Source organism: Alnus glutinosa, chromosome 6 (assembly GCF_958979055.1).
Source record: "Alnus glutinosa chromosome 6, dhAlnGlut1.1, whole genome shotgun sequence".
Classification (NCBI taxonomy): domain Eukaryota; kingdom Viridiplantae; phylum Streptophyta; class Magnoliopsida; order Fagales; family Betulaceae; genus Alnus; species Alnus glutinosa.
Window position 1 is genome coordinate 27,798,364 of NC_084891.1, and position 24,163 is coordinate 27,822,526.

Sequence of the window (24,163 nt, forward strand, 5' to 3'; positions counted from 1 at the left end):
ACAAATTTAAAATTTATTTAATTCACTTCTTATTTTAATTAAATATTTCATATAATAACTTTACTTTTCAAGAAGCACTAGGGCTTGGGTGACTACAAATATATATTCAGAATTTATCCGTGAGTTAGTCCATAAATAAAACACACCAAGCTTCTCGACGTGACTGCATCCATAACAAACACAAAATTAATATAGGAAATTACTGAAGATTTTTTTTTCGTGTTCTTTGTGAAAAGTAAAACTTACTAGATTTGATAAATTAAGAATGAAAAAACCTTACAATTATATCTATTATAATATAAACAAAATAAACAATTATATTTATCTAAACACAGTAGGTTTGTAAAAGTTTGAATACTTTAACTTCTGGTTAATGTAAAGTGAAAACATTATTTTGAATTATAAGTTGTTGTTTGGTCGCGAACAAAAGGCAAATATATATATATATATCAATTACTATGCAAGATAACAACGACTTTGTATTTAGTCGTTGTCATAGGGTTAGCCATACTAAACGTTATAGTTTGAATTAAAATAATCCCCTCAAAAAACATACAACATATATATATATATCTTACTATGCAAGATAACAACTTTGTATTTAGTCGTTGTCATAGGGTTAGCCATATTAAACGTCATAGTTTGAATTAAAATAATCCCCTCAAAAAGCATACAGTTTTTTTTTTTTTTTTTTAAAAAAAAAAAAAAGATCTTGGGGGTGAAATCTTTGTTTTAGAAAAATCTAATAATATTTTTAGGGTTTTTGGGGATTTTTTTTTTTTTGAGGGGGGTTTTGGGGATTTGAGGCCTTTTCATAATTTTAGAAAAATATAATAAAGAGGAAAGCCAAAAGGATTTTCATATTTTTGCCTGGAGGCGCTTGTTAATGCTTTTTAGAATCTATTTTTTATTATAAAAAAATATTCTGACTTGATTTAAAAAATAATAATAAAAATAAAAATAATTTTTAATTTTTAATATTTTGTATTTTGAGTTGATTATTAATATTTTAATTTTTTAAAATATTTTTAAGAAAGGCATAAAGGGAATAACGCAAGTACTTCGGCTTTACTCAGTTTTACTAGAGAGCTGATACATGGGGATGGAAAAAACTATCTCCCATCACTCATTTTTTTCATTTTTAAATGAAAAAAAATTAAAATTTGTCTTTTGATGGTACATCAAAGGATAAATTTTTATTTTTTTTAATTTAAAAAATCAAAAGAGAATAATGAGAAACGATATTTTGTTCCCCACAAATCATTTTCCGTTTAACAGCCGTCTTAAACTGCTGTAGTTACTAAACTGGTGAAACGGTTAAGCCCCTAGCATTGACATCTGTAACCCACCAGAAACAATTTACCAAAAAAAAAAGAAGAGAGAAATAGGGTGGGGGGAAATCACTATGAGGTTTATGCCGTCCAAACACACTCATCATATCCCTATCACTGTGATATTAAGTAGTGGGCCAAGCACCCAGATGGCCCTGGACCTCACGATGAACTTCCTTTCAATCCACCAGTCAACAGAAAGGTCAACCATCACCGAAGATGCACTTCGAAGCATATGAAAAGCACAGAAGTTAATCCAAAAGCAGAGAGGCATAAATGGGACAATAAACCCGGGCAGACCCACCACTCCACCCGCTTTGCCTCCTTATTACCTGTCTCGGATCCCTCTCCATTACACAAAACGCTCACCTTTCGAGAGCACCTCTCTTGCTTTACTTACTTCTCTTCTATTTTCTCGGTTTCCTCTTTATGGCTCTGTTAACTTTCTTTCCAGAGCCGTCCGATCAGCCCAAAAAACAACAATCCAATCGCAAGCGAAAGCCTCAGAACAAACCACCGTCTTCATGGGACCAAGTCAAGAACCTCCTCACCTGCAAGCAGATCGAAGGGTCACAAGTGCACGACCCGTCAAAAAACGCCGCCGTAAAGCTAGGGTCTTCTTGCAGCTCTATATGTAGCTTCAGGGACGTGGTTCATGGTAACACGAGGGTTGTTCACAGAGCTGACAACTCACCTGAGAGTAGTTCGGTGGGTCAGGAAACCGGGGTTCTGAGCCGGAAACCGGTCAGCAGGTCCTCTACTCGGTCTCTCTCAGGGTCAGTAAGATCCGGCGTTGGAGCATCATGCACGCCTTCTTCGAAAGCAATGCAATTCCGCAAGCTTTCTGGGTGTTATGAGTGTCGTATGATCGTTGACCCCAGCAGGTATTAATTGTTTGAGATTTTTTCTATTCTATTAAAATGGTGGAGAACTAAATTATCGCTAATAAATCAGGTACCCAACTCCAAGGACCACCATTTGTGCTTGCTCTCAGTGCGGAGAGGTCTTTCCGAAGATTGAAACCTTGGAGCTTCACCAAGCAGTTCGTCATGCAGGTAATATTATCTAATTTCTTTTACATATAATTTCTTGTTCGATGGATTTCAGCATTACCTTTGCACTATTGCATGCATATATATATATGCAATTTAATGCTAAATTCACCTACTCATGCTCCCGTGGGAGAAAGAGTACGGACTATAAATTTAGGTTGGACTTGTTATTACTAAACGAGTACAACATGCTATGAGACTATGAGTAGTACAATTTTTACTATACAATCGTTTCATCGATTATGAAAAAGAAATCACTAATTTTGTCAATTAATTTTGTTAATTTACCAGACAGAAAGTGATTTGTTTCTCTTTTCTGTTTTTTCACTGATGGGTAAAAACTGAAAAGTCTCAGCTTTGAAATTCGAAACCAAAGAGCTCAGCTTGAAAAAAGCGAAGCATTAATTAACAGTTTAACACGAATCATTAATTTGTACTACAACGTCGTCGTATTTTGTTGATTTCATATTTATTCACTGCAACTTTTGCATAAAGCGAAAAAGATCACTTCCCTAATTGTCGGTGAATCATGCATGACCAACACTGCCCACTTCTTCTTCTCTGGGTCATTGTTATGCCACTTCAAGGTTGTAGGGACCATCTCGTTCACCATAAAAGCTGTGCCTGTACAACGAAATTGAATGACCTGTTTCCGTGAGCTGGCGCAACGTCATTGGTGGACACTCACCCCTGCAGTAACATTAACCTTAGAAATTCGAATTGCAAAGTGAGATTCTTCTATTGTCTCTGTCGGCTTGAGAGTCCTAAAATTAGAAATCTTTGGTACAGTGTCTGAGCTGGGACCTGATGATTCGGGTCGAAATATCGTGGAGATCATCTTCAAGTCAAGCTGGCTCAAGAAGGACAACCCCATCTGCAAGATCGAACGAATACTGAAGGTCCACAACACCCAACGCACTATCCAACGGTTCGAGGACTGCCGAGACGCGGTCAAGACCCGTGCACTTAACAGCACCAGAAAAAACCCCCGATGCGCAGCGGACGGTAACGAACTCCTGCGGTTCCACTGCACTAACCTGACGTGCGCGCTCGGCGCGCGTGGCGCGACCAGCCTGTGCGGGTCCGTACCGGCATGCGGAGTCTGCACCAGTATCAGGCACGGATTCCAAGGCAAGGGCGGTGATTGCAAGGGAGTGCGGACCACTGCCAGCAGCGGTAGGGCCCACGACTCACTGCGCTGCACAGACGGTCGCAGGGCCATGCTGGTGTGCCGTGTGATTGCTGGGAGGGTGAGGCACGATGCGCCTACGGAGGAGGATAGCGTGTCGGCTGGCTCCTACGACTCCGTAGCCGGCTGCGCCGGGATCTACTCGAATCTAGAGGAGCTGATCGTTTTTAATCCGAGGGCTATCCTTCCCTGTTTCGTGGTGATTTACAAAGCTCTAGAGTCTTGTTGATTAAGCGGTTGGGATCGGCCCAAAACCTTTGTGCTATCAGAATCACGTGGCTCATCCAACGGTCAGCCAAGCTTGCTGACCTTATGTTTGTGTTTGTGTATATAAATTCATTTTTTTTTATTCCTCGTCATGTAAGAGATTTTTTTGGCTTAATGGTCTAAGCTCAACTGCTCCGCTACATGCGTGTTTATTAATTTTGCTGTGTCTGAATCACAAACCTAAACTCTTTTATTTTGCTGATGGCCGGCCTGTCACCTGCCATTTAATCTGGTTTTTGTTTTTAATCGTTCATTGAATGCATGAGTCTGAAAATTGGAAGCCATGTCAAAAGTAATTGGAGCGGAATTTCTTATAGCATAAGAGTAGATTTGTCTAAATAAAATTTTATCTTCATATTATAAAGAATCGGCTCTTTTCCACTTAATTTCAAATGGAGAACATTTAATAGACAACTCAAAACTTTACATCCAACTTACAAAAAAAAAAAAAAACTTTACATCCAAAGTTTGTAATTCTTTAATGATAGGTTTTTTTTTTCTTTTTTTTTTTTTAAGTATCTCTACCTCGTCAACCACTTTTTGGTGGTTTGCAGATGCTTACGTCTCTTTCGTTAGAAAAATTTGGGTAAGATTAAAGAGTCTCATAAATGTCATGTTCATATCGGTTGGGCTAGGGTTGAATGGTTTTTTGAGTGTCAAGCCTCTACTTGCGTCCCCTCTTTTAAGGTTTCGGACAAAGTTGAAAGGTCTTACGAAGATCATGCAACTGTTAGTTTATGGTCACTTTGAAATTATTTATGGACCTATTTCCTATTTCGGGTTTTTAGTTTCGACATTATTTCTTTTGTTTGGATATGTTGTTAAGAATCCCATTCCTCTTGTATTTTTGTTTCACTGTAACCCTCTCTTTTTAATATTATATATTGTACTTAAAAAAGAAAGAAAAAACTCTTTGATTTTTATCACAGTCATATTTAGCTTTTATTACGTAGACTAGCAAGTAAAGTCGTGATGGATCATAAAAAAGTAAGTATATTAAAGAGGGCCACGTGAAGGAGTTTGTTTGACTTTGACCAGACAGATCGAAGGCAATCATGTAGATTGGGGCCTACGTGCGAAGGAGTACAGTGAGGGATGATAGTTGCGCACACATGCTGCCTGCTGGAGCATATGCGCATTCATTGTTTCTAGTTTTTGGAGCACGGGAAAATGATTATTATATTTACATACGGATCGCGGAATCATCTATTAACAAATAGGAGCTTCCTTAGTTACATGTTTCTTAATGAATTTGCCACTGAGATTACCCAAAATCTTGCACATAAAACTATATACATAGAAGTGGGATCTCATAAGAAGCTTCGTGCTTGCCCAACTGATCTTTCTTCTATTTTCGAGGTACCTTTGCAATTTGCATGTTATTCAGAACCATCTTTGGTTTATACTTAATTAATCTTGGTGTTCGTTTAAATATGTTATTTCAAAACGTGCAATTTGAAAAATGTGATTTTGCTTTAAAAATTACAATTTAGTATTTAAAATTATGCATTTTTAAAAATATACTCATTGTTTACGATTTTAAAACACAGATTTTTCGACGTATTTCAACTTTTTTTTAAGAATACGCATAACCTTTCGTAAATAGCTATAGGAAGCAATGCAAGGTTTGGAACTTATACGTGTTTTGTATGTGGTATATATATAGTTGATGATATTCCACTACAGATTGGATAAAATAGTTGGTGATGTTCCAAACAATAATTAAAATAGAGGGGAAAGTGAAGATCGATAAGAATTATTCTTGGCTTGATGAAGAGGTAAGGTAAGCTGCTGTATATATGCATTAATTCTTCTCTTTCTCCTACAACGTCCTCTTTTTGACCCAAAGGCATGCTATTCTCTTTGGCTCTGCTCAAAATTTTCGGCACACTTTCTTTTTCTATAAAGGAAAGCCACGAGTTTCATCATCGACGGGTATTTTCCTTTTTCTTTGAAGATTACCAAAAAGAAAAAGAAAAAAATCAATTACAAAAATACTCTTAAAAATATAAAGACAATTAGAAAAACGGAAGAGAGTGTACAACCAAATAAAGACAATTTCTCTTCACATTTATATCACATCAGAACATATTTTCAGACCAAAAAAACAAAAAACACCTATCAAAACACATTTGGTAAGCTTTGGGCTTTAGCCTGTCCTACTAATCTCTAATCCACAAGGCTCATTTGGGCTGATGTTTTAATAATGAATGAGATATATATGAATTGTCTGTTAGTTACGAGGTTGTTGGGCTCTGTCTACCGTCCCTTCAAAGGGACATTTAAATTCTGGACCCACATTTCTATTTCATTACCTCGGCCCAGAGTTGGAACCAGGGCCCCCTAGGCCGTACCCCGTTTTGACCAAAAAACTGAACTGCTTATGATTCATGTTTGACTCCCATAATAAATTCTGGTTCCATTCCAGCCTCCACCTATCAGTGCTATATCCCATAAAAAATGTCAGTTCCTTTGTTGTATAGTAGATGATTATAGGTACAGACAAAATAGGTTTACCATTGTCCATTAATATTGAAGCAGCTAGCCGTCCCTTTTTTTCTTTTTCTTTCTTTTTTTTTTTAAAAAAAAAAAAATACAACAGAGAAAAGGCCAGAAAAGACCTAAGGCACAAAAAAGAAGAAATGGATTCCCTTCCAAAACAGGGAGGAAAGGATTAGTCAAAAATAACCTTTTGACTAGCCCAATGAAAATGCTCAAACGCAACAAACAAAAGTATATATGTGCTCCTGGATTCACATAGTTAGAATTTGGGCTTGGCTTCTCTTCACCAGGTTGTATAGCCCATAAGCCCACAACCTCTCAAATTCCAGCTCATTATTTGTGAGGCTTGGTCATGAATGGTCAATATGGACATCATTGCATCTAACAAAAGTTGTGCCATAAACCAAATGATGGAAAGAAGAATCACATCATAGGTACAATAAACTATTAAATTCACTCTTTATTTTATTATTATTTTTTTTAACATACATGAAAATAAATTACATCAAAAAAGAAAATTACAACAACGAGGATTGAGCAGTCCAAAGTAAAAACTAAAAATGTAAATACGCAATGACAATGCTTCTGAAGATGCATGTCAAATGATACTTGGCACGGATGCCCTGGGCCACTAGTGAAGGTGATTTATGGTGTGTGAAGAGTCCTGATGACCCAAATATCGAAACATGGATAAACATGGAGAAGTTGCAGAAACACAAGAGAAATTAAAACAAATACAGTAACATAAACATTAACACAGATCTGGTGGATGGGAGTGACTGGGAGCTGCAAGAGGCTCTCTCCAGTGGGTGTCGTAGGGAATCGTCAAAAACTGGGGTGCGTGGGCAGCAGATGAAGACGCGGTGATTGTCGGAGGAAGCAGAAGACGCCGGCAAACCCACTAGATCTATATCCAAATAAATCGACCAACGACCAAGCCAAAAATTATAGAAAACCCGGTAGATGAAGGAGATGGCGACCGATAATAGATGTGTTGTGTTGGAGAAAAGCAAGAAAAATACCTTAGTTGAGGTGGATAAAGTTAAAGCAAGCTCTAGCATGATAAAAGCCTAAGAAGAGGCGTTAGCACCGGAAGGAAGAGGGAAAAATGAAGAGGAAAAGGGAGAGGAGGAGGAGGGAAGCACCCTCCTCCCGTGTTATGTGGGTAGAAACTGTTTTTAGGAAAAGTTAGAGAGAAGACAGAGCGTCTCTCTACAACAAGATGAGACAATTCACTTAACTTTCAAAAAATCTATTAATCTTATTAAGGATCATTGAGTGGAATGATAATCAGTACTTTAGGCTCTTTTATTTTTTAATTTTTTTTTTCTCTTGTTTAAATAATAAGATTTGAACTCAAAGTATTCCTCAAATTGACACTATCTTAGCTCACTGCATTTAAATTTCAGAAAATGCACGTGTACTATAGCGTGGACATAAATTTCTTTTAAATTATCGTGTATGTTAATGAGAAGTACATAATTTTTTAATTAACATGTGAGAAACATATAATTTTTTAAAATTATGTATCTAATATGCTAAAAGAAATGACAATTTTATAGACCAAATTAAATAAAATTCTTTTAACCCAATTTTTTTAAAAAATAATTTTATTCCCACCACTTTTACTACAATCTTTTTACGAACTCACGAAACAATTACATAAATTGTTACATCTCAAAAAATAACCTCGATTGTGTCCGTCTCAACTCTCTCTTTTCTTGCAGACATCAGTGTTCTCATCGGTGCCGGGGAGGGAGGCCAGCCTCCTTCCCCCCTGGCTTTGTTTTGTCCCTTAGTCCTCTTGGACTAAGGTTTTGGTTCCTCCTGAGTCTTCTCAGTGAGGCTAGCTTTCTCCCAGCCATTAAGGCTGTGGAGCTGTTGTTCCCCTAGCCTCTCAAGGCTATGGTGGTTTGTTTGTGTTTTTTCTTTTCTCCTTCTCTTCTTCTTAGCAGGAAGGCTCAAATGTAAGTGTTCTAGCTTGGGATTGTGGCGGGTTTTGTGTCTTTTACGGAGGTTTTGGCCGGATTAGTTCAAAATTGGGTCTTCATTTTTTGGTGCCAGATCTACACTCCTCCGATGTTAATTTTATGACACGCGCCCCCCTGCGGCGTTCACCGTCGTCGTCCGCTCCAGCGGCCGGAAGCTCAGGCCACGGCGGGTCTCGGTTCCCGGCGCGTGGACGACACGCGACAGAAGGCCTGTCGCTCTTCGGCGCGCGTGTTGGTCACGTTCCATATTTTCTGGCCGTGCACGGCGTTGGTTGGGGTCACTGGTGGTCGTTCCTCTGCTGGGTGATACCGGGGACGGCGCGTGTCCTCCACGCGCCGCCGTCTCCGGCGGATTCTGCCATTGTCTTCTGCCGGAAGCTGCTTTGGGTGTTTCTGTTTTCTGTGTATATTCCCTTGTGTCTACTGTAAATCACAGTTTGTCTATTTGTAATGCACAAATGTTCATGGGCTTATTTGGTGTCTGGTTAGACTAGGCCAATCCTCTTATGTTGATTGTATGGGCTTTAATTGTAAAGAGGTATTTTATTTGGAGTCCTTGTAATATTTGTGGATTGTAATTAGGCATCTGCTTCAAGTCAGACTTGGTTCTGACTTAAGGTTTAGGGGGGTCTTGTACCTCTATCCTTGTACTTGTCCTTGGGGCGTTTCAGCAATATATGATAGTAAATGCTATATTGTTCAAAAAAAAAAAATAATAAAAAAAAAAAATTACATAAATTGTTACAACCATATATTTTGATTTTGACATGAGATAAAAACAATCTTTATGGCATTAAAAAGTCGATTCAAAATGATAAAACTTTTCAATTTCCATATTTATAGAGTGAAAATGGGTCAATTGGAAAATTTGATGAGGCAGGAAGCTGGTGACTTCATCATGATCCAACTTGATTTGTTTAAGGAAGAAAGTACGAGACACAATTATAGTGTTTGACAAATCATTATTATCTCAAGCCCTGCATTCTCTTAACAAAATACCAACTGAATCCTTAGCCAATATCTCATCATGTTATAACACATTAGTTCCAATTTTTGTTTATTCGTTTTGTTCTTCGGGTTTTGTCCCTATCAAATTTTAGGCTAATTGCATGTATAAACGAGCCAGCTTACAGAATTTACAGGGGATGGACCACTCAAAGCTGATTAATCACATCCTTTGGATTAAACTGGCTAGTTAAAAGACAATTACAGGTTCAGCTTTTAGTCAATCATCACTTTCGCTTCCCAGTTTACCTCCCTCCCTATGATAATAAAGGTTGAATAGATTTATTTATTTATTTTTTTTTTTTTATGAATAGACTTTTGGCCTATACATTTTTATTTTTTTTGGTACCAGATCTTCCAATTAAATCATCTATTTTATGTTTTATTACCAAAGAGTAAAAAGTAAGGTTAGAATTTATATTTTTATTGCATAATTATTTTATAATACTAATAATATATACGACAGTCTCAATTAATTTATGGACCAGTGATAGTTTTTTTTTTTTCAAAAATTAAATAATTTTAATTTAATTTCATATCCATATCCAAAGCCCTGTGGTAATACTAATAAATTAATTTATGGACCAGTGATAGTTTTTTTTTTAATTTTTTTTTTCAAAAATTAAATAATTTTAATTTAATTTCATATCCATATCCAAAGCCATGTGGTAATACTTGCCTGTCTGTCCCATTAAATTTTTGTTTGGCATCAATTTAGTCAAGTTTTGGTGCCTCCCAAAACTTGTAAAAATCTCCAAAAATTTTAAAAACGCCTCCACATTTTTTTTTTTATAGGTTGAACCCCAAAATTAATTTTTTTACCCTTAAACAACGTTATTTTTATTTTTTTAGTTTTACTCCCCCATCTAAAATTATGGTTCCACTCCCTGAGTACAGGTATTATAATTTTTATTGCAAGTTACCATATTAGCCACTAAATGATTAAATGTGATTGTAACTGATGTGACAGTGTCACGTGAACTAACACATCAATTTATAAGCATTAAATAATTAAATTCAAATATTATGACAGACGTGGCCGTGTCCTGTGGACTTAGACGTCAATTTATAAAAGGGCCGGGTGACAATAAAAACTGTAATATTCCAATCATTTTCCATTACCCTATTATGTATTTAATAGGACAGACAGGCTCCACAAATGTTTAAATGCTGATGGTTGGCAATTCCCCAAGGATTTATTATGGGGACAGAAAAGGGTCAGTACTCATCATTCACTCTCACTTTCAAACCCTGTTTTAAAAACTTGGTTCGAGAAATTTAACGAAGGCCCAAATTAAACGCTCTTAATTAAGCATTTTTAGTCGAAGATGATGATGAAAGAAATCCAATAAACAAACTATTATGTGAGGACCATACAATGATACAAATGATTTGGGCACATGGAGTAGGCCAACATCTTTTTCCCAACTGAAAAATATGCTCTTTATTTTGTTCGAGTACTCCTCCTCCCAGTTCCCACATAGAATAAATTCATGCCTGGAAAATCTCACCCCTTTTTATATCCTTCACAACCAAACGACACCCATCATAGCGTTACACTTCCCGGAGGCGTCAAAGGGAGGGAATACAATGCACAGGCCTCAAAGACACAGCTTTGCCATACAAGTAAGAGGCTGTGAAGCTCTTCAAGATCATCATCAACCCCCTCAGGCTCAGGCTGATCAGCTCACAGTCTCTCCCAAGTTCATCAGCTTTTCAGCAATGAAGCTCTTCGATCGCTTCCGTAAGATTCTCATGCGGCTGTTGTTTTCACTCCCTTCTCGTGGCTCTTCATCCACATCCGGCGCGGCTTCGCGGCAGAAAAACTCTGACAGATTTGAGCCGCCGAAGACTTCATGCAGCTCATATTACTCGTCCCACTCGCATTACAACGAGGCCATCGCTGATTGCATTGAGTTCTTCAACAAGTCGTCGCAGGACGGGGTTTTGGATGGTGACGGTCGTAAATCCGATGTTATGGTTTGATATCATCATATATATATGCATGCTCTAATGAAATCATGTTTCAGGTTTCTTTTTATTTCTTCTTCTTCCTTATAATCTCAATCGCTTCATTTGGTTCTAAGCGCATATATATTCATACGGCCAATGGAAATTATGAGTTCATGAGTGTTGCCCTGTTTTGATAATTGCCTGTACGGTTTCTCATATGGGCTTCATCTACTTACGATCCGGATTTGATAATTGGTCTAATGGAGCGGGTCCGAGGTTTGATCCACAGTGATGCTGCTGTTGATGACAATTTTTTTATTTTTTTAAGGCATTCCTGACTTGTTGTAAACAAACAAAACTAGGCCATGAAAAATAGTTATTTTATTATAAGTTTATATTAGATTTTAAAGATTTACATTTTATGGAGAAAAAAAAAAAGAGAGAAAAAAAAAACTATACATACTTATTCGATCTCCTCCCAAACTCAATTTATAATGTTTTTTTTCAAACTATTAAAAAGTTGTAACTGACCCTCAAACTACATAGTCTTTTTACTTAGCCTTACGCTGTTATAATTTTTTGTTAAATACACCATATATAAGATAGTTAAAATATTTATTATACCGCTATCATTTGTATGAAAATATAATTGTTTTCTTAAATAAATAAAATCCGACTGAAGATGAAGGAGACCCATTAATGCTTGGTCATGTTCCCAGAGGAGAGCCATGGGCCGGCCGGCCACGAGTCTGTAGGAGACCCAGACCCACGACTTGGCTGGGCAGTGTGTCTCCACGTACGCACGATGTGGTGTTTTTTATTTTATTTTATTTGATATAAGGGTATTATAATAATTTTGTTCATTTTCTGTTGAATTTAACAGAAAATTCTAATTTGATGAGGCAATTGCAATTTTTAAAAAATTTAAAAGACATTACAAATTGAGCGATAATTTAATGGAATAAGTGTATCTTTTTCATTAAAAAAAATTAAGGAAAAGATAATCGAATAGCTCCAATAAAAGTATGCTGCTTTGGCTCCCGATCGATCTTATTGAACATTCAGAATCTCAGCTTACAATTTCATTACGGACCATGTATGACATCATTCGCTAGAATTGTTAAGAGGAAATTGAAAGAAAAGTCGGGAAAAAAAGAAAAAGAAAAAACAGTTTGTACGTTATTATTCTTGGAATGGAACCTCAAATACTATATATATTGAAAATTTGGAAATGCGCTCAGGGAACTCGTGGCAGTGCGACTTCTGGGCTGCCTTTTTTCTTGGAAAAAAGCCCTCCTATTAGAGGGATCAGTGCCTTTTTCTTCTTCTTCTTGAGAGAAGGGTGTCTCTCAAGTAGTACTCTTTCAACACCTTGTGGGATTACAACTTGCGCTAAGGCGGGAGGATTTGCGAAAGTCACGTATCTTTTCTTCTGGAATTCCATTCCTTCTTCATCAGAAGTCTGTGTTTTGACGTCAAATTTCGTCGAGTCTTCAACAACCTTGACATCTTCGATCTCTGTTTCCATTTTTTGTTTCTCGGATTCCCGTTTCTTCAAGTGTCGGAGCTCTCGCTTTGTCCGTTCAAGCTCTTCCTTGAGAGAAGTGAGGCAAGTTGCCATAACCACGCTTTCTTCTTTTGCTTTCTCGAGGCTTTGTTTTGTCTCCTCTAGCTCAGATGTAACGTCTCCATGCCTCCACGGGCCATGCCCATTTTCGCTCGCTCCACCGTGCATCTATATAATCAAGCAACTTAATACCAAATTAATATACAGATTCAGTAATATTGTGAAATGCCAATAATAACTAACGTTAAGTTTACAGAGATAATTGATGAAATATATAACAAGCCAACACGTACGGAATTAGAGTAGGCACGTTTGCCCTTATATCAGTTAAATATTCTACTTGTTAAACCTTAATCATTAAAAAGATACATTTATATGTTCTTATTTTTTATTTTGGTAGAGACAGTTTATTAAAATGAAACTGTAGGCTATATATATTGATGCATGTGTACTGGTTCGTTCTTGCTTGCTTGTGACTCCGTTCCAAAGTTTAAATGACATATTTTATTTAGGGAGAATTAATGCTTGTTATATGCTTTGGTATGCATTCATTGCAAAGAAAGAGATTGATTCCCTAATAAAGCTTACCTAAGTTTTATTTACATTTTTATATTAATGTTACTGGGAGTTAAGTATTAATTGTACAGCTAGCTTATAAATAATATTTATATATCCACCTTTATTCCGTCACATGATAAAGAAAACCAAAAATAAGAAAACTTCTGTTTAACCTTATGCACAAGCAAGCACATAGAGCAGTACACAGAGTGAAGTTATATATATTGATGAATTTAATGCTGATGTAAGAGAAAAAGAAAAATAATAATGTCATCTCAGTCTTGAAGCCCAACAATTTTATAAGAGGATAATTATGTTATAGGAAATTGTTTATTTAATTATTTAATTAATATGTTAATATTTGTCCTCCCATGTGAACTCTTTACATGTGAGCTCAAACTCTCTAACATGTAAAATTTGTAATTTAAATAAGATATGAATTACAAAGACATATGCAGGATTCGAATATATGCAAGATCTTCGCTCTAATACTGTATTATTAAATAATTAATTATCTCAAAATTTTAAACCGTATATATTATGTAGGAAGATTGATAGGATGGTAAGGAAGCTAGAAGAGAAATCACAGTTTTTAAGAGTACCGAGCTGTTACTACGAATTAAGCAGATATCAGAGATAATGAATGTGAAACTACATGGTGATCAATCTATAATGAATATTATTGGCACCTCTTTGAGCTTGCTGGTGTAGACCTCTCCAGCTAAAACTTTCTCGCCGAACAAAGTCACGGCTTCTTTGACAGACCGGAAGGGTGCCCTTGTGTCAATCTCCGCCCTTTTCATCAGCACAAGCCCATCTTCCTTATCCATGTTCATTCACGTACCCTAAGAAACACAGAGCAAGAGACTCCCAATATTGAATGAAAGATGGAAACAAGAATACCCTTTTTATTTGTATTTGTGTGTGTGTGAGAGAGAGAGAGAGAGAGAGAGAGAGAGGTTAAGGGTAAGGGAGGAGGGGTGACAACTGACTAATATAATGGGGAGCTTCCTTTCTTCGCGTCCACTTCACTAGATTTCTGTTACTTGCTATATTTGAAGGTGAAGCCGGTGGGTGGATTGCTCTTGGTTATGGACCTTGCTGGCCCGTACTTATTCAGCAAAAGAGAGCGACTCTTCCTTCACCTATACGGCTTTACCCAACGGCAAAAAGGCCCACTACTCAGTTTCCTCACTTACACAATATATCAGACGGTTGAGTTTCATTAATTTGGCAATTTTTCCTTTTCCCTCCTTGAATGATTTACGATACACAATGCATAAATGTTAAGAGGCTAAGTTACAACTTCCTGTAATAGGATCAGCTGTTTTTTAACGGTCGATATTTTATTTTGCTATATGATATCACCTGATGAATATTTTGCTACGTTATTTAAAAAATTCGAATGACATATTGACATACATGCAAAAACAATAAAATCTTGATGGCTGATCTCCATTTCATTTCAATTCAAGTGGGTGGTTTTATCTAAATCCTTAAAGAGTACTGATTAATTGGTACTTAAAATATAGAAAGGTCCATTTCATTCAAATCAAAAGGACATCGACCGATCGAGTCCTAGGTTTATATATGTTTATGCTTCCTTATCATTAATTCTGGAGTGCAATACAAGTAAACCTTTTAAAAGTTGCTCGAGTGGCCATTGCATCATGTCGATCAGCCTGGTTCATTACACACGTGTTGAGAACTGTAGATAGATAGCATGCATGATCTAGTAATTAATATATACCACATAGGCTTAATCTTCAATTTTTATGTGATCTCAAACTGTTAATTACTAAACATACATTAATACATGATAAGGGCATGTTTGATAATGGTTTCGATTATTTTTTTTTTAAAATAAACAAAAAAAACAAAAAACATTTTGATGTGATATAAATGTAAGCCTCTCCCAAAACCCCTCCACGTGATTTGATCCTAAAATATAAATCCTCTTTTAAGTTTTGTTTATACTATATATACAGTTTCTTTGTGGTCAGGTTTTATGGCGCATAGTTAATGCTAGAAATCCTAAAATATAAATCCTCTTTTTTTTTTTTCTTTTTTTTTTTTTTTTTCATATACACAAAATAGAACTGATTATGAATTTTTTTTTTTTAAATAAAAATTATGAACAAATAATTGATAGCTAGAACATAAGAAGGCCTAAAACTTTTAAAATAGTCGGGATATAATACATGGTTTAGATGTTAATTTGTACGGTTAGAATATTAGTTTTGCAAATTAATTTAGGAATATTTAAAATTTTACCACTAACAATTGGAAGAAAAATATATTTCCCCACACATATACTAATCATTAAAGGCCACGAGCATTCACATCACACTCAACATATTATCTTTTTAACAAATTTGACTAGCTCTCTAACAAAAATATCACCAAAATGCTTCTTACATCGGGCTCTCAAATTTGAAGAGACTTTTGTCCTCAAGGAGTAGCTCAATCGGTTGAAGGTCACACCTCATAAAGCGGAGATCAATAGTTCGAATCCTCCCTCCTCCCTCTTGTGTGGACATGTAAAAAAAAATAAAAAAAATTAAAGAGACTTTTAATTACAAAATGCTACAACACTCAACAAATTTGTTGTGTATTGTGGCACTCTTTAAACTTTTTTATTATTATTATTATTTGTCCTCTCCAAAGTAGAGAAAGAGAAAAATACAAGATAATATATATATAATAAAGTTATAAAAAAATAGTTTGATAAAATAGAGAAAGATTTAGAGTATATGATGTATGGTGTTTTAGAAAAATAATTAGCTAAAATTGAAACAATTTGACTAAACATTTGTTGAGGCCAATGTAACCACTCCCAATATTGGTCGGCCCGTCCATACTAATCACCTTTTCCAATTTATTTACCAATTTTAATCTGTTTACACTAACAACCAAACTCGATGCACTGATACACGAGTGAAATGTATGGAAAAATCATTCTGGTGGGTACTGATCGAGTAGGGTGTAACTAATTTCTCATGAACATATTGTTAAATCATCACTTGTCTTAAAAACTTAAGCTGATAAGAAGAGGTAAATTTAATCACTTAATCAATACTTTAACACTCCTCTTCACGTGTGGGCTCAGACTTCATTTTGATATATGAGGCCTAACACGTGGAATATTTAATTGAAACGAGAGGTAAATGACGGAGTCAAGGTTCGAAGTTCAAACTCAGGACCTTTGGCTATGATACTATGAAAGAAATCTAAAACTTAAAAGAAATAAAATGCGGAATAATAAAATAAGAGAGACAATAGATTTTACGTGGTTCGGTCTATGACCTACGTCCACAGGGTAAAGCCCAAAAGGCTACATTGATACTCTTATTCCTTGATTAATTTACAATACAAATGATCCCTATTTATAAGGATATAGAGAGAATACAAAATGGAATGTAGAGAGAATATAATCAAATCATAATTGAATGTATTCAAATCTGATTTGATTATAATCAATTACAATTAATGAGGATTAAATCAAATCTTCCAATATATGGAGAGTACCGTAATATAGTATCAATATATTCTCTAACACGTATAACACAGTTCAGTTGACTTATTGCATTATTAACATAATAGCGGTTTCGATGTGTCCAATAAAGTCCGGGCAACAATTTGAGTTTGTATTTTGGGTTTGGATCATGTCGATACATGAATATAAGACTATATATATAGGTCAATACCAATCCGAACTATTTAAATAAGCGAGTCAGACCCCTTAACTATAATCCGCTTATTTTGTGTTGGGTTTATGTTGAGTTTGCAGATTGTATAAAAATTGACAGCTTTAAATGTTATATATTAGGTTCGATCGAGTTGTTTTGAGACATGAGTGTAACACTATATTAGTCAACCTTAATTCAACCTATTTAATTAATTGTGTCAAATCTATCAACCATAATCCATTAATTCCGTATTCCATTCATGTAAAAAATAGATAACTTTACAATAAAGAATAGGTTTAAGGTAATATTGAAATTAAAAATGATCAATCCTTGGGGAGGGGAGTGGCTGCGCGCATCCCTAGGTCTCATATGAGGTAGCTTGCAAGCCACTCCTTTATTTTTTATTTTTAAATATATTTTTAAAGTTTTATATATTTAAATTTTTAAATTTTAATATTTTTTTATTAAGATAACACGTGCCATCATCATGTTGGTCCTGACGTGACACACCAATGAAATTCATAACGTCAAGTATTTTGGTGAAATTTGACTGTAGGGCCACTCCCCTCCCCATCATTCTATTGGGGAGGGGAGTAGCCGCGCGCATCCCTAGGCCTCATATGAGGTAGCTTGCAGGCCACCCATTTATTTATTTTTTAATTATATTTTTTAAAGTTTTATATATTTAAATTTTAAATTTTTAATATTTTTTTTATTAAGATAACACGTGCCATTATTCTATTGGTGCTGACGTGGTACACTAACGGAATTCATGGCGTCAAGTGTTTTGGAGAAATTTAACTGTAGGAACTAAATTGTTATTTTAACCTATTCCGAGGACTTCTGAATTACCTTTTATATTGCATGTAAAGATTTGTATTTTAAGCCAACAAATAGATTGACTTTACATTTATCCCTAACTAAGGGATAAATAAAAAGTGACGGTTGAATGTTATATTGATATACTATATATCCTTCTCTTGTTATTCTCTCATCTTTCCACTTTTAAAAATTATCATTAAATTTGTGAGACTCCCGTAATGAATTCATATGAACCCACATACCCAATTTCAAAAAGTAAAAAGATAAAGAGAAGAATTTGAATATGAGAATTACTAAGAAATATTGCTCTGGTTTTTCTATTTTTGAAATTCACCATTAGAGTGTGAGGCCGGGGGACCAACGGGGGCATGGTGCCCGCAAGCGCATATGAGAATAATTCATCCCAGAATGATTTACTATTTGACCGGACAAGAACAAAGCATAAATGCTGTACCCACATCGTCGTGTCCGCCCAGACGGTGGCTTTGTTCCCACAAAAGCAAAAATAAACATATAGAACCCAACTGTTGAAGGTAACGACCAGTTAGCCAAAGGAAAACCCGTTAGCAGAAAACTTCTATCTTTTCTGTTTATTTATTTATTTTTATTGTTACAATAATGGAATTTAGAACCTAATTGTCATGAATCCTTCCCATCAAGAAATAAAAGAGCAAGAAAAACACTCTGTCACTATGTACCCTCAGTCTCAACTCTCAACCTCTCTTCTTTCACTATTTTTCTTTTTTTCTTCTTCTTTCGTCTTCTACTCCATAGATCTTTCCGTATACGAGCAATGTCAGTTTCCGGAGCCTCTCCAGCCGTGGGATTGTTTTGTGCCCCACGATCCCCGCCGCGCCTTCCTCGGTTCAGGATGGCAGTCCGATCCAGCGCGATCTCGGTTGCGCCAATCTTGACCGACTTAAAACACCAGTGTGCAACTCCCTTGCCGGTTCTCCGCCACGTGGCGGACGCCATGGCGGCTGATATGCGCGCTGGACTTGCGGTTGATGGTGGTAGCGACCTCAAGATGATACTCAGCTATGTTGATAGTCTCCCAACTGGGTATGTATGTTATCTCTGGAATTCCATGTCACTTTGATCCTCACTCTATTGATGTTGTTTTTATTTGGTGTAAACTTTCTTGACTTGGGTTTAGTTCAGTTTGGTAGAACTTTTAGTTTAGTATGGTGTTTGATCTTGCAAATCTTGAAATACTTTTGTTTCTCTCTTTTTGCTTTTGATTCTTACATGTCGAACAAAAGTAATTTTATGCAGGTAAAGATCAAGAATGCCTTCTTTTTCTTTCTCTGAATCTTTTTTTTTCCCCTCAAACTTTCGTTCTCTTAATTGTTATCTCATTTAGATGTTATGTTCTGAAAGGAATGAGAAGGGATTGTTTTATGCGTTGGATCTTGGTGGCACAAACTTCCGGGTGCTGAGGGTGCAGTTAGGTGGGAAGCAAGAGCGTGTGATCGCCACAGAGTTCGATCAAGTATCCATTCCTCAAGAGCTCATGTTTGGTAACTCTGAGGTCTGTTTGCCCAGTAATTACTTTAGGGGACAATGTTATGGCAATTATTTTATGAGCTATTCTTAATTCTTTTGAGTTTCAAAACTGCAGGATCTTTTCGATTTCATTGCTTCTGGGTTGGCTAAATTTGCGCAAACGGAGGGTGGAAAGTTTCACCTTCCAGCTGGAAGGAAAAGGGAGATTGGATTCACATTTTCTTTCCCCGTGAGGCAGACCTCTATTGATTCCGGCATACTAATCAAGTGGACAAAGGGTTTTGCGGTCTCTGGAACGGTTTGTATTTTCACATTTTCCTGATAATTGTGTAAGTAGGAAATGCTATATACGGTTTTTGACCTGTTTCTACTGTTTATGTTAGCAACAATATTCGTGATTGAAGTAGATCATTGTATTCTTCTCCTAAAATCTGTTTGTCCTCTTCAACTCAATTAGCTGTTATCCTGAAAAGTGGCAGGAACAATATATCTGAAGTATATACCTAAGCATGATATATAAATTCCATTGTGGATGAGAGGAGACCCCAAGGAGAAGTTCTGTTCAACGAGGAAAGTCTGAACTGGGGGGGATTTTGAGCACGATTGTCTTAAAGACATCAGGAACAATTTCTTTTCTTCTTTTTTTTGCTGAATAAGTAGGAATGTTATTAATCAAAAGAATCAAATCAGTACAAACAAAACTTCAAAAACAAACAAGACACATTACAGTCCGAAACACAACAAGAACCACCCAACTAAAACCGCCTCTTAAACCAGAAGATTCACATCTATGTTCCAGTTTAAACAAAAGCGAATATTCTCCTTATTCTTCTTAAATTTTCCCTTCCCAGAAACACTAAATTGAACCTCCCAGAAAATGAATATCAGTATATATTCTTCTGTTTTGGGCTGTCCACCATGGCGAATATCATTCTGAGCTCTCCAAATTTCATACACAGAGGCACTAAGCACCAGACGACGAAGGACCCCCAACATAGACTTAGCCTTCCAAGTTTGACACCCTTCTTCAAGCAGATCATCCCAATCAGTAGGTGGGTTTGGGATATTACTTCTTTGCATGCAAGTTCTCCATATACGGGAGCAGAAACCACAACCAAAAAACAAATGTTTTTGACTTTCAGTGACGTTACGGCAAAACACACAAGCAGTGTCCCCTGTAAATCCCCAAGACAGCAATCTATCCCCAGTAACGAGCCTATTCTGACAAACCACCCAGAGAAGAAAAGCCTGCTTCGGTATAGAATAGGAATGCCAAACCAGAGGCCACCAGCTGAACTCACATAAGAACCAGAAGGGGCAATAGTCCAGATGGGATTATCAACAACCCCAATTTGCACCTCAGATAGTTTGCTTTGAATTTCTACTAGATCGTCAGATCGAGCCGGCCTCCAGCACCAAATACCATCCTTTAAGACAGTACTCAGCTAGGCCTCTAGATTGCTATGAGAATCATATACAATTCTGAAGCCAAACCTCCCCACCAAAACACCCATAGGATGCCAATTATCCATCCATAAGTATATATCAGGAACAATTTCAATTTTATTGAAAACATACTCCCTTAAATTTTCAAGCATTTCCCCTCCAGTTCCAGAAAAGGACTTTTTGGTTGGTGAGTTTCTGTTTGGGAATAGAGTTTCTTGTGCCACTGCTCTATTACAGTTGGTTATATCCTTATATACCAGAGGAACTTCTCAAAATTTCTCAATGCTGTGATCTAAGTTGTATCATGAGTTTGTTTGATGAGACTGCAGAAATAGAGCCAGTTTATGATGTGGTAAAACTAATCAAGTTCACATTGATGGTTTTGTGAATTATTTGATTGTCAATTCCATTTCCATGAAAAGTGAACAATGAACAAACTTTTACTATAATGTTTTAGCACTGATCCGACTCAGAGTAACTTTTACTCTTGGGTCAATGTTTACTAACCTGGATATGGTAACTTTTAGAATGATTCAACCTCCGCATCTTAGTGTCCAGTAGTGACATAACCTCGGTCTTGGGGAGCTCATAGCGCATAAGAGATTAGCCATTTCTTTAAGAATGGTGGCATAAAACTGTTAAATTAATACAAGCATAATGGAGAACTTCAAACTCCTTACAGGCAGGAAGAGATGTAGTGGCTTGTTTGAATGAGGCTATGGAAAGGCAAGGACTGGATATGCGAGTGTCTGCCCTGGTATGTTGTTTCTCATGCTAGCATTCTCCTTGTGAAGAAATTTGTAGAACAATAAAGTGCAATAGTTTATAAGTCAATGCAATTTAGGTCAATGATACTGTTGGAACATTAGCTGGAGCAAGATACTGGGATGATAATGTCATGGTTGCTGTCATTTTGGGTACTGGAACCAATGCTTGCTACGTTGAACGGACGGACACTATTGCTAAACTTCAGGGCCATGTGTCTTCTTCTGGAAGAACGGTGTATATGAGCACTCCAACTCTTTTTTCCATCTTTATAACTTGTCTACTACTCATAGTTTAGATTTTAATCCTTAATTTAAAAAATAAAATCTGTTGATTCAGATTATAAACACCGAGTGGGGTGCATTCTCAAATGGTCTTCCTTTAACAGTTTTTGATAGAGATATGGATGTTGCTAGCATTAATCCTGGTGAGCAGGTAAGCTATAGTTTCTACCGTCAGTGTTAACTTAGATTTGATGGTACTAGTGAAATACAGACTAAGTTATCGAGTGTTGTTTATATTTCATGGACAGATATTTGAAAAGACAATCTCTGGAATGTATCTCGGTGAAATAGTACGAAGAGTGCTACTGAAGATTGCTGAAGCAGGAGCTTTTGGTGATTCTATTCCAGAAAAACTATCAACGCCATTTGTACTCAGGTTCTAGACTAGAATTCTTCAGCATAATCTAGTGATAGTAGATGTTCAAATTAGCCTCGAGTAATATTCGTAGATCTAAATCAATTATGTTGCTATGTGGTCCAACTATAGTTAATCTGCATGCAATTTGTGCTGTTGCTGTCTTTTTCCCACCATTGGACCTTTTTTTTTTCACCATTTGAGTCTCACATCCATAACAAAAATGTTTATGATGCTTTGAATAAATCTCTTGGTTATGAATGGAAAAATAACCCTTTCTCAAAACAATATTCTCATATTTTTCTCTCTGTTGCCCCCTCTTTTCACTTTGTTCTGTTCTACAATGACACTAAAAGCTATAACTTAAAGAAAACCTGTTTATTAGGAATCAATAGACCATGAAAGATAAATTCTACTGCTGATCACGTGAAACATAAGAACTGATTATTTGCATGAGCTTCATGATTATGTAAATTGACTTTCATGGAAAAGAACGCTAGTTGACTCCAAACATTGTAGTCGTCTTCCATCATATAGTCTCTACTCAATCTTTTTGATATTGTGTCGTTGCATTTTCACTTGTGTCTTTGCATTTTCATTTCAAGTCAAAAAATACTGTCTAACTACTCTCGTTTGAAAGCTAGGTATAGTAAGTCTTGAGGACTTGGCTTTCACTTATTCAATTGGCATGTGCCGTGGGCTGACCTCTTTTCAGGATTACCTTTCTTTCTCTGCAGCTAATCCTCATTTAAATATATTATAGTTTTCAGTTTACTAATGTGTTCTGAACTAATTTTTACAGGACCCCATATCTTTCTGCTATGCAGCAGGACTACTCTGATGATCTTAAAGCTGTTGGATCAATCCTCTATGATATAGCGGGGGTAAACTCCTCACATTGCCCCACCCTTTTGACATTCAGCCTCTATAATGTGATAATAAATCAGAGGTTTTCTTTCCGAATCTTGAGAAATAACCAAATTTCCCTACTTCTGTTTTCTTTCCGAATCTTGAGATTAGGTTGAGAGCAATTTAAGTGCAAGGAAGATTGTCGTAGAGGTATGTGACACTATTGTAAAGCGAGGTGGCCGCTTAGCTGGTGCAGGAATTGTGGGGATTCTGCAGAAGATGGAGGAGGATTCACAAGGTCTCATCTTTGGGAAGAGGACAGTGGTGGCTATGGATGGAGGCTTGTATGAGCATTATCCCCAGTACAGAAGATACTTACAAGATGCGGTTACAGAGCTTTTGGGGTTTGAAATATCAAAGAATGTAATTATAGAACACTCAAAAGACGGGTCTGGTATAGGAGCTGCTCTCTTGGCTGCAGCAAACTCTAAATATGAGCACGACTTCTAGGGATTAACAACATCTTGCTGATCACAGACACGGTGATATATATTGCCTTGTAATTTGTCTTCAAGCTAGAAAGTAGAGAACTTGGTTTTGTATTGTTATTTGATTTGGCATTGGGTTAAGAATAAGAGTGAAGAACACAGTGTGTGTTGAAAATTCTCTTCAAAATTGTAATTTAGGAGTGTTTTGTAGAAGAAATGCACCATCATTAAATGGTGCAATTTTGTTTTGTTTTATGCATTAAGAATGGTTATTAAAGAATTCTAGTTAACAAATTGTATTCAATCACACATTGAATTATTTTGATCCATTTCAATCCTCCCCTTATATGTGCACCATGTGAGTCTCTTAAAACCTCCCTTGACAAATGAAAGTGAATTTCTAAGAGTGGCAATATCAACCTCATGCTTAGTTTGGCTAGATTCCGTTTGGTGCCGCGATTTTGCATGCCAAAAACAAAAATGTGTTTCTAGACAAAATTGTGGGAGCATTTCCAATGTTTATAAAAATAGTAGTTTGACAACA

The 24,163-nt window shown here is 36.3% G+C and overlaps 4 protein-coding genes across 6 annotated transcripts; 3 read left to right on the forward strand and 1 right to left on the reverse strand.

Annotated features, from left to right (window-relative positions):
* Positions 1-1,580: 1,580 nt before the first annotated feature.
* LOC133871071 (uncharacterized) lies at positions 1,581-3,995 on the forward strand. The gene is made up of 3 exons (XM_062308425.1): positions 1,581-2,215; positions 2,286-2,386; positions 3,173-3,995. The coding sequence occupies exons 1-3, from the start codon at positions 1,761-1,763 to the stop codon at positions 3,799-3,801; spliced, it is 1,185 nt and encodes a 394-aa protein (XP_062164409.1). The 5' UTR covers positions 1,581-1,760; the 3' UTR covers positions 3,802-3,995.
* A 6,753-nt stretch (positions 3,996-10,748) lies between these two features.
* Positions 10,749-11,614, forward strand: LOC133870051 (uncharacterized). Its single transcript, XM_062307085.1, has one exon. It carries the CDS (start codon positions 10,775-10,777, stop codon positions 11,321-11,323), a length of 549 nt encoding a protein of 182 aa, XP_062163069.1. The 5' UTR covers positions 10,749-10,774; the 3' UTR covers positions 11,324-11,614.
* A 693-nt stretch (positions 11,615-12,307) lies between these two features.
* Positions 12,308-14,434, reverse strand: LOC133871797 (WEB family protein At1g75720). 2 transcript variants are annotated; one of them, XM_062309216.1, is made up of 3 exons: positions 14,408-14,434; positions 14,105-14,260; positions 12,308-13,025 (listed from the first exon to the last, which is right to left on the reverse strand). In XM_062309216.1, exons 2-3 carry the CDS (start codon positions 14,249-14,251, stop codon positions 12,528-12,530), a joined length of 645 nt encoding a protein of 214 aa, XP_062165200.1. In that variant the 5' UTR covers positions 14,252-14,260; positions 14,408-14,434; the 3' UTR covers positions 12,308-12,527. The 2 variants fall into 2 exon arrangements, with proteins under 2 accessions (XP_062165200.1, XP_062165199.1); XM_062309215.1 differs by lacking the exon at positions 14,408-14,434 and having other exon boundaries at positions 14,105-14,392.
* Positions 14,435-18,302: 3,868 nt separating this feature from the next.
* LOC133871740 (hexokinase-2, chloroplastic) lies at positions 18,303-23,796 on the forward strand. Of its 2 annotated transcripts, XM_062309153.1 has the most exons (10): positions 18,303-18,459; positions 18,701-18,988; positions 19,307-19,457; positions 19,548-19,730; positions 21,561-21,635; positions 21,723-21,878; positions 21,983-22,078; positions 22,176-22,303; positions 23,085-23,166; positions 23,303-23,796. In XM_062309153.1, the coding sequence occupies exons 2-10, from the start codon at positions 18,720-18,722 to the stop codon at positions 23,639-23,641; spliced, it is 1,479 nt and encodes a 492-aa protein (XP_062165137.1). In that variant the 5' UTR covers positions 18,303-18,459; positions 18,701-18,719; the 3' UTR covers positions 23,642-23,796. The 2 variants fall into 2 exon arrangements, with proteins under 2 accessions (XP_062165137.1, XP_062165136.1); XM_062309152.1 differs by lacking the exon at positions 18,303-18,459 and having other exon boundaries at positions 18,466-18,988.
* Positions 23,797-24,163: the final 367 nt, after the last annotated feature.

Bases quoted from the DNA above. Each gene is read 5' to 3' on its own strand.
- LOC133871797 (XM_062309216.1), bottom strand. From the start codon at position 14,251: ATGAACATGGATAAGGAAGATGGGCTTGTGCTGATGAAAAGGGCGGAG. The intron at 13,026-14,104 runs GTGCCAATAATA...TTGATTATATAG, and splicing joins ACACCAGCAAGCTCAAAGAG to ATGCACGGTGGAGCGAGCGA.
- LOC133871740 (XM_062309153.1), top strand. From the start codon at position 18,720: ATGTCAGTTTCCGGAGCCTCTCCAGCCGTGGGATTGTTTTGTGCCCCA. The intron at 19,458-19,547 runs GTCTGTTTGCCC...TCAAAACTGCAG, and splicing joins TCATGTTTGGTAACTCTGAG to GATCTTTTCGATTTCATTGC. The intron at 22,079-22,175 runs GTAAGCTATAGT...TTTCATGGACAG, and splicing joins GCATTAATCCTGGTGAGCAG to ATATTTGAAAAGACAATCTC.
- LOC133871071 (XM_062308425.1), top strand. From the start codon at position 1,761: ATGGCTCTGTTAACTTTCTTTCCAGAGCCGTCCGATCAGCCCAAAAAA. The intron at 2,216-2,285 runs GTATTAATTGTT...CTAATAAATCAG, and splicing joins ATGATCGTTGACCCCAGCAG to GTACCCAACTCCAAGGACCA. The intron at 2,387-3,172 runs GTAATATTATCT...TCTTTGGTACAG, and splicing joins CCAAGCAGTTCGTCATGCAG to TGTCTGAGCTGGGACCTGAT.
- LOC133870051 (XM_062307085.1), top strand. From the start codon at position 10,775: ATGCTCTTTATTTTGTTCGAGTACTCCTCCTCCCAGTTCCCACATAGA.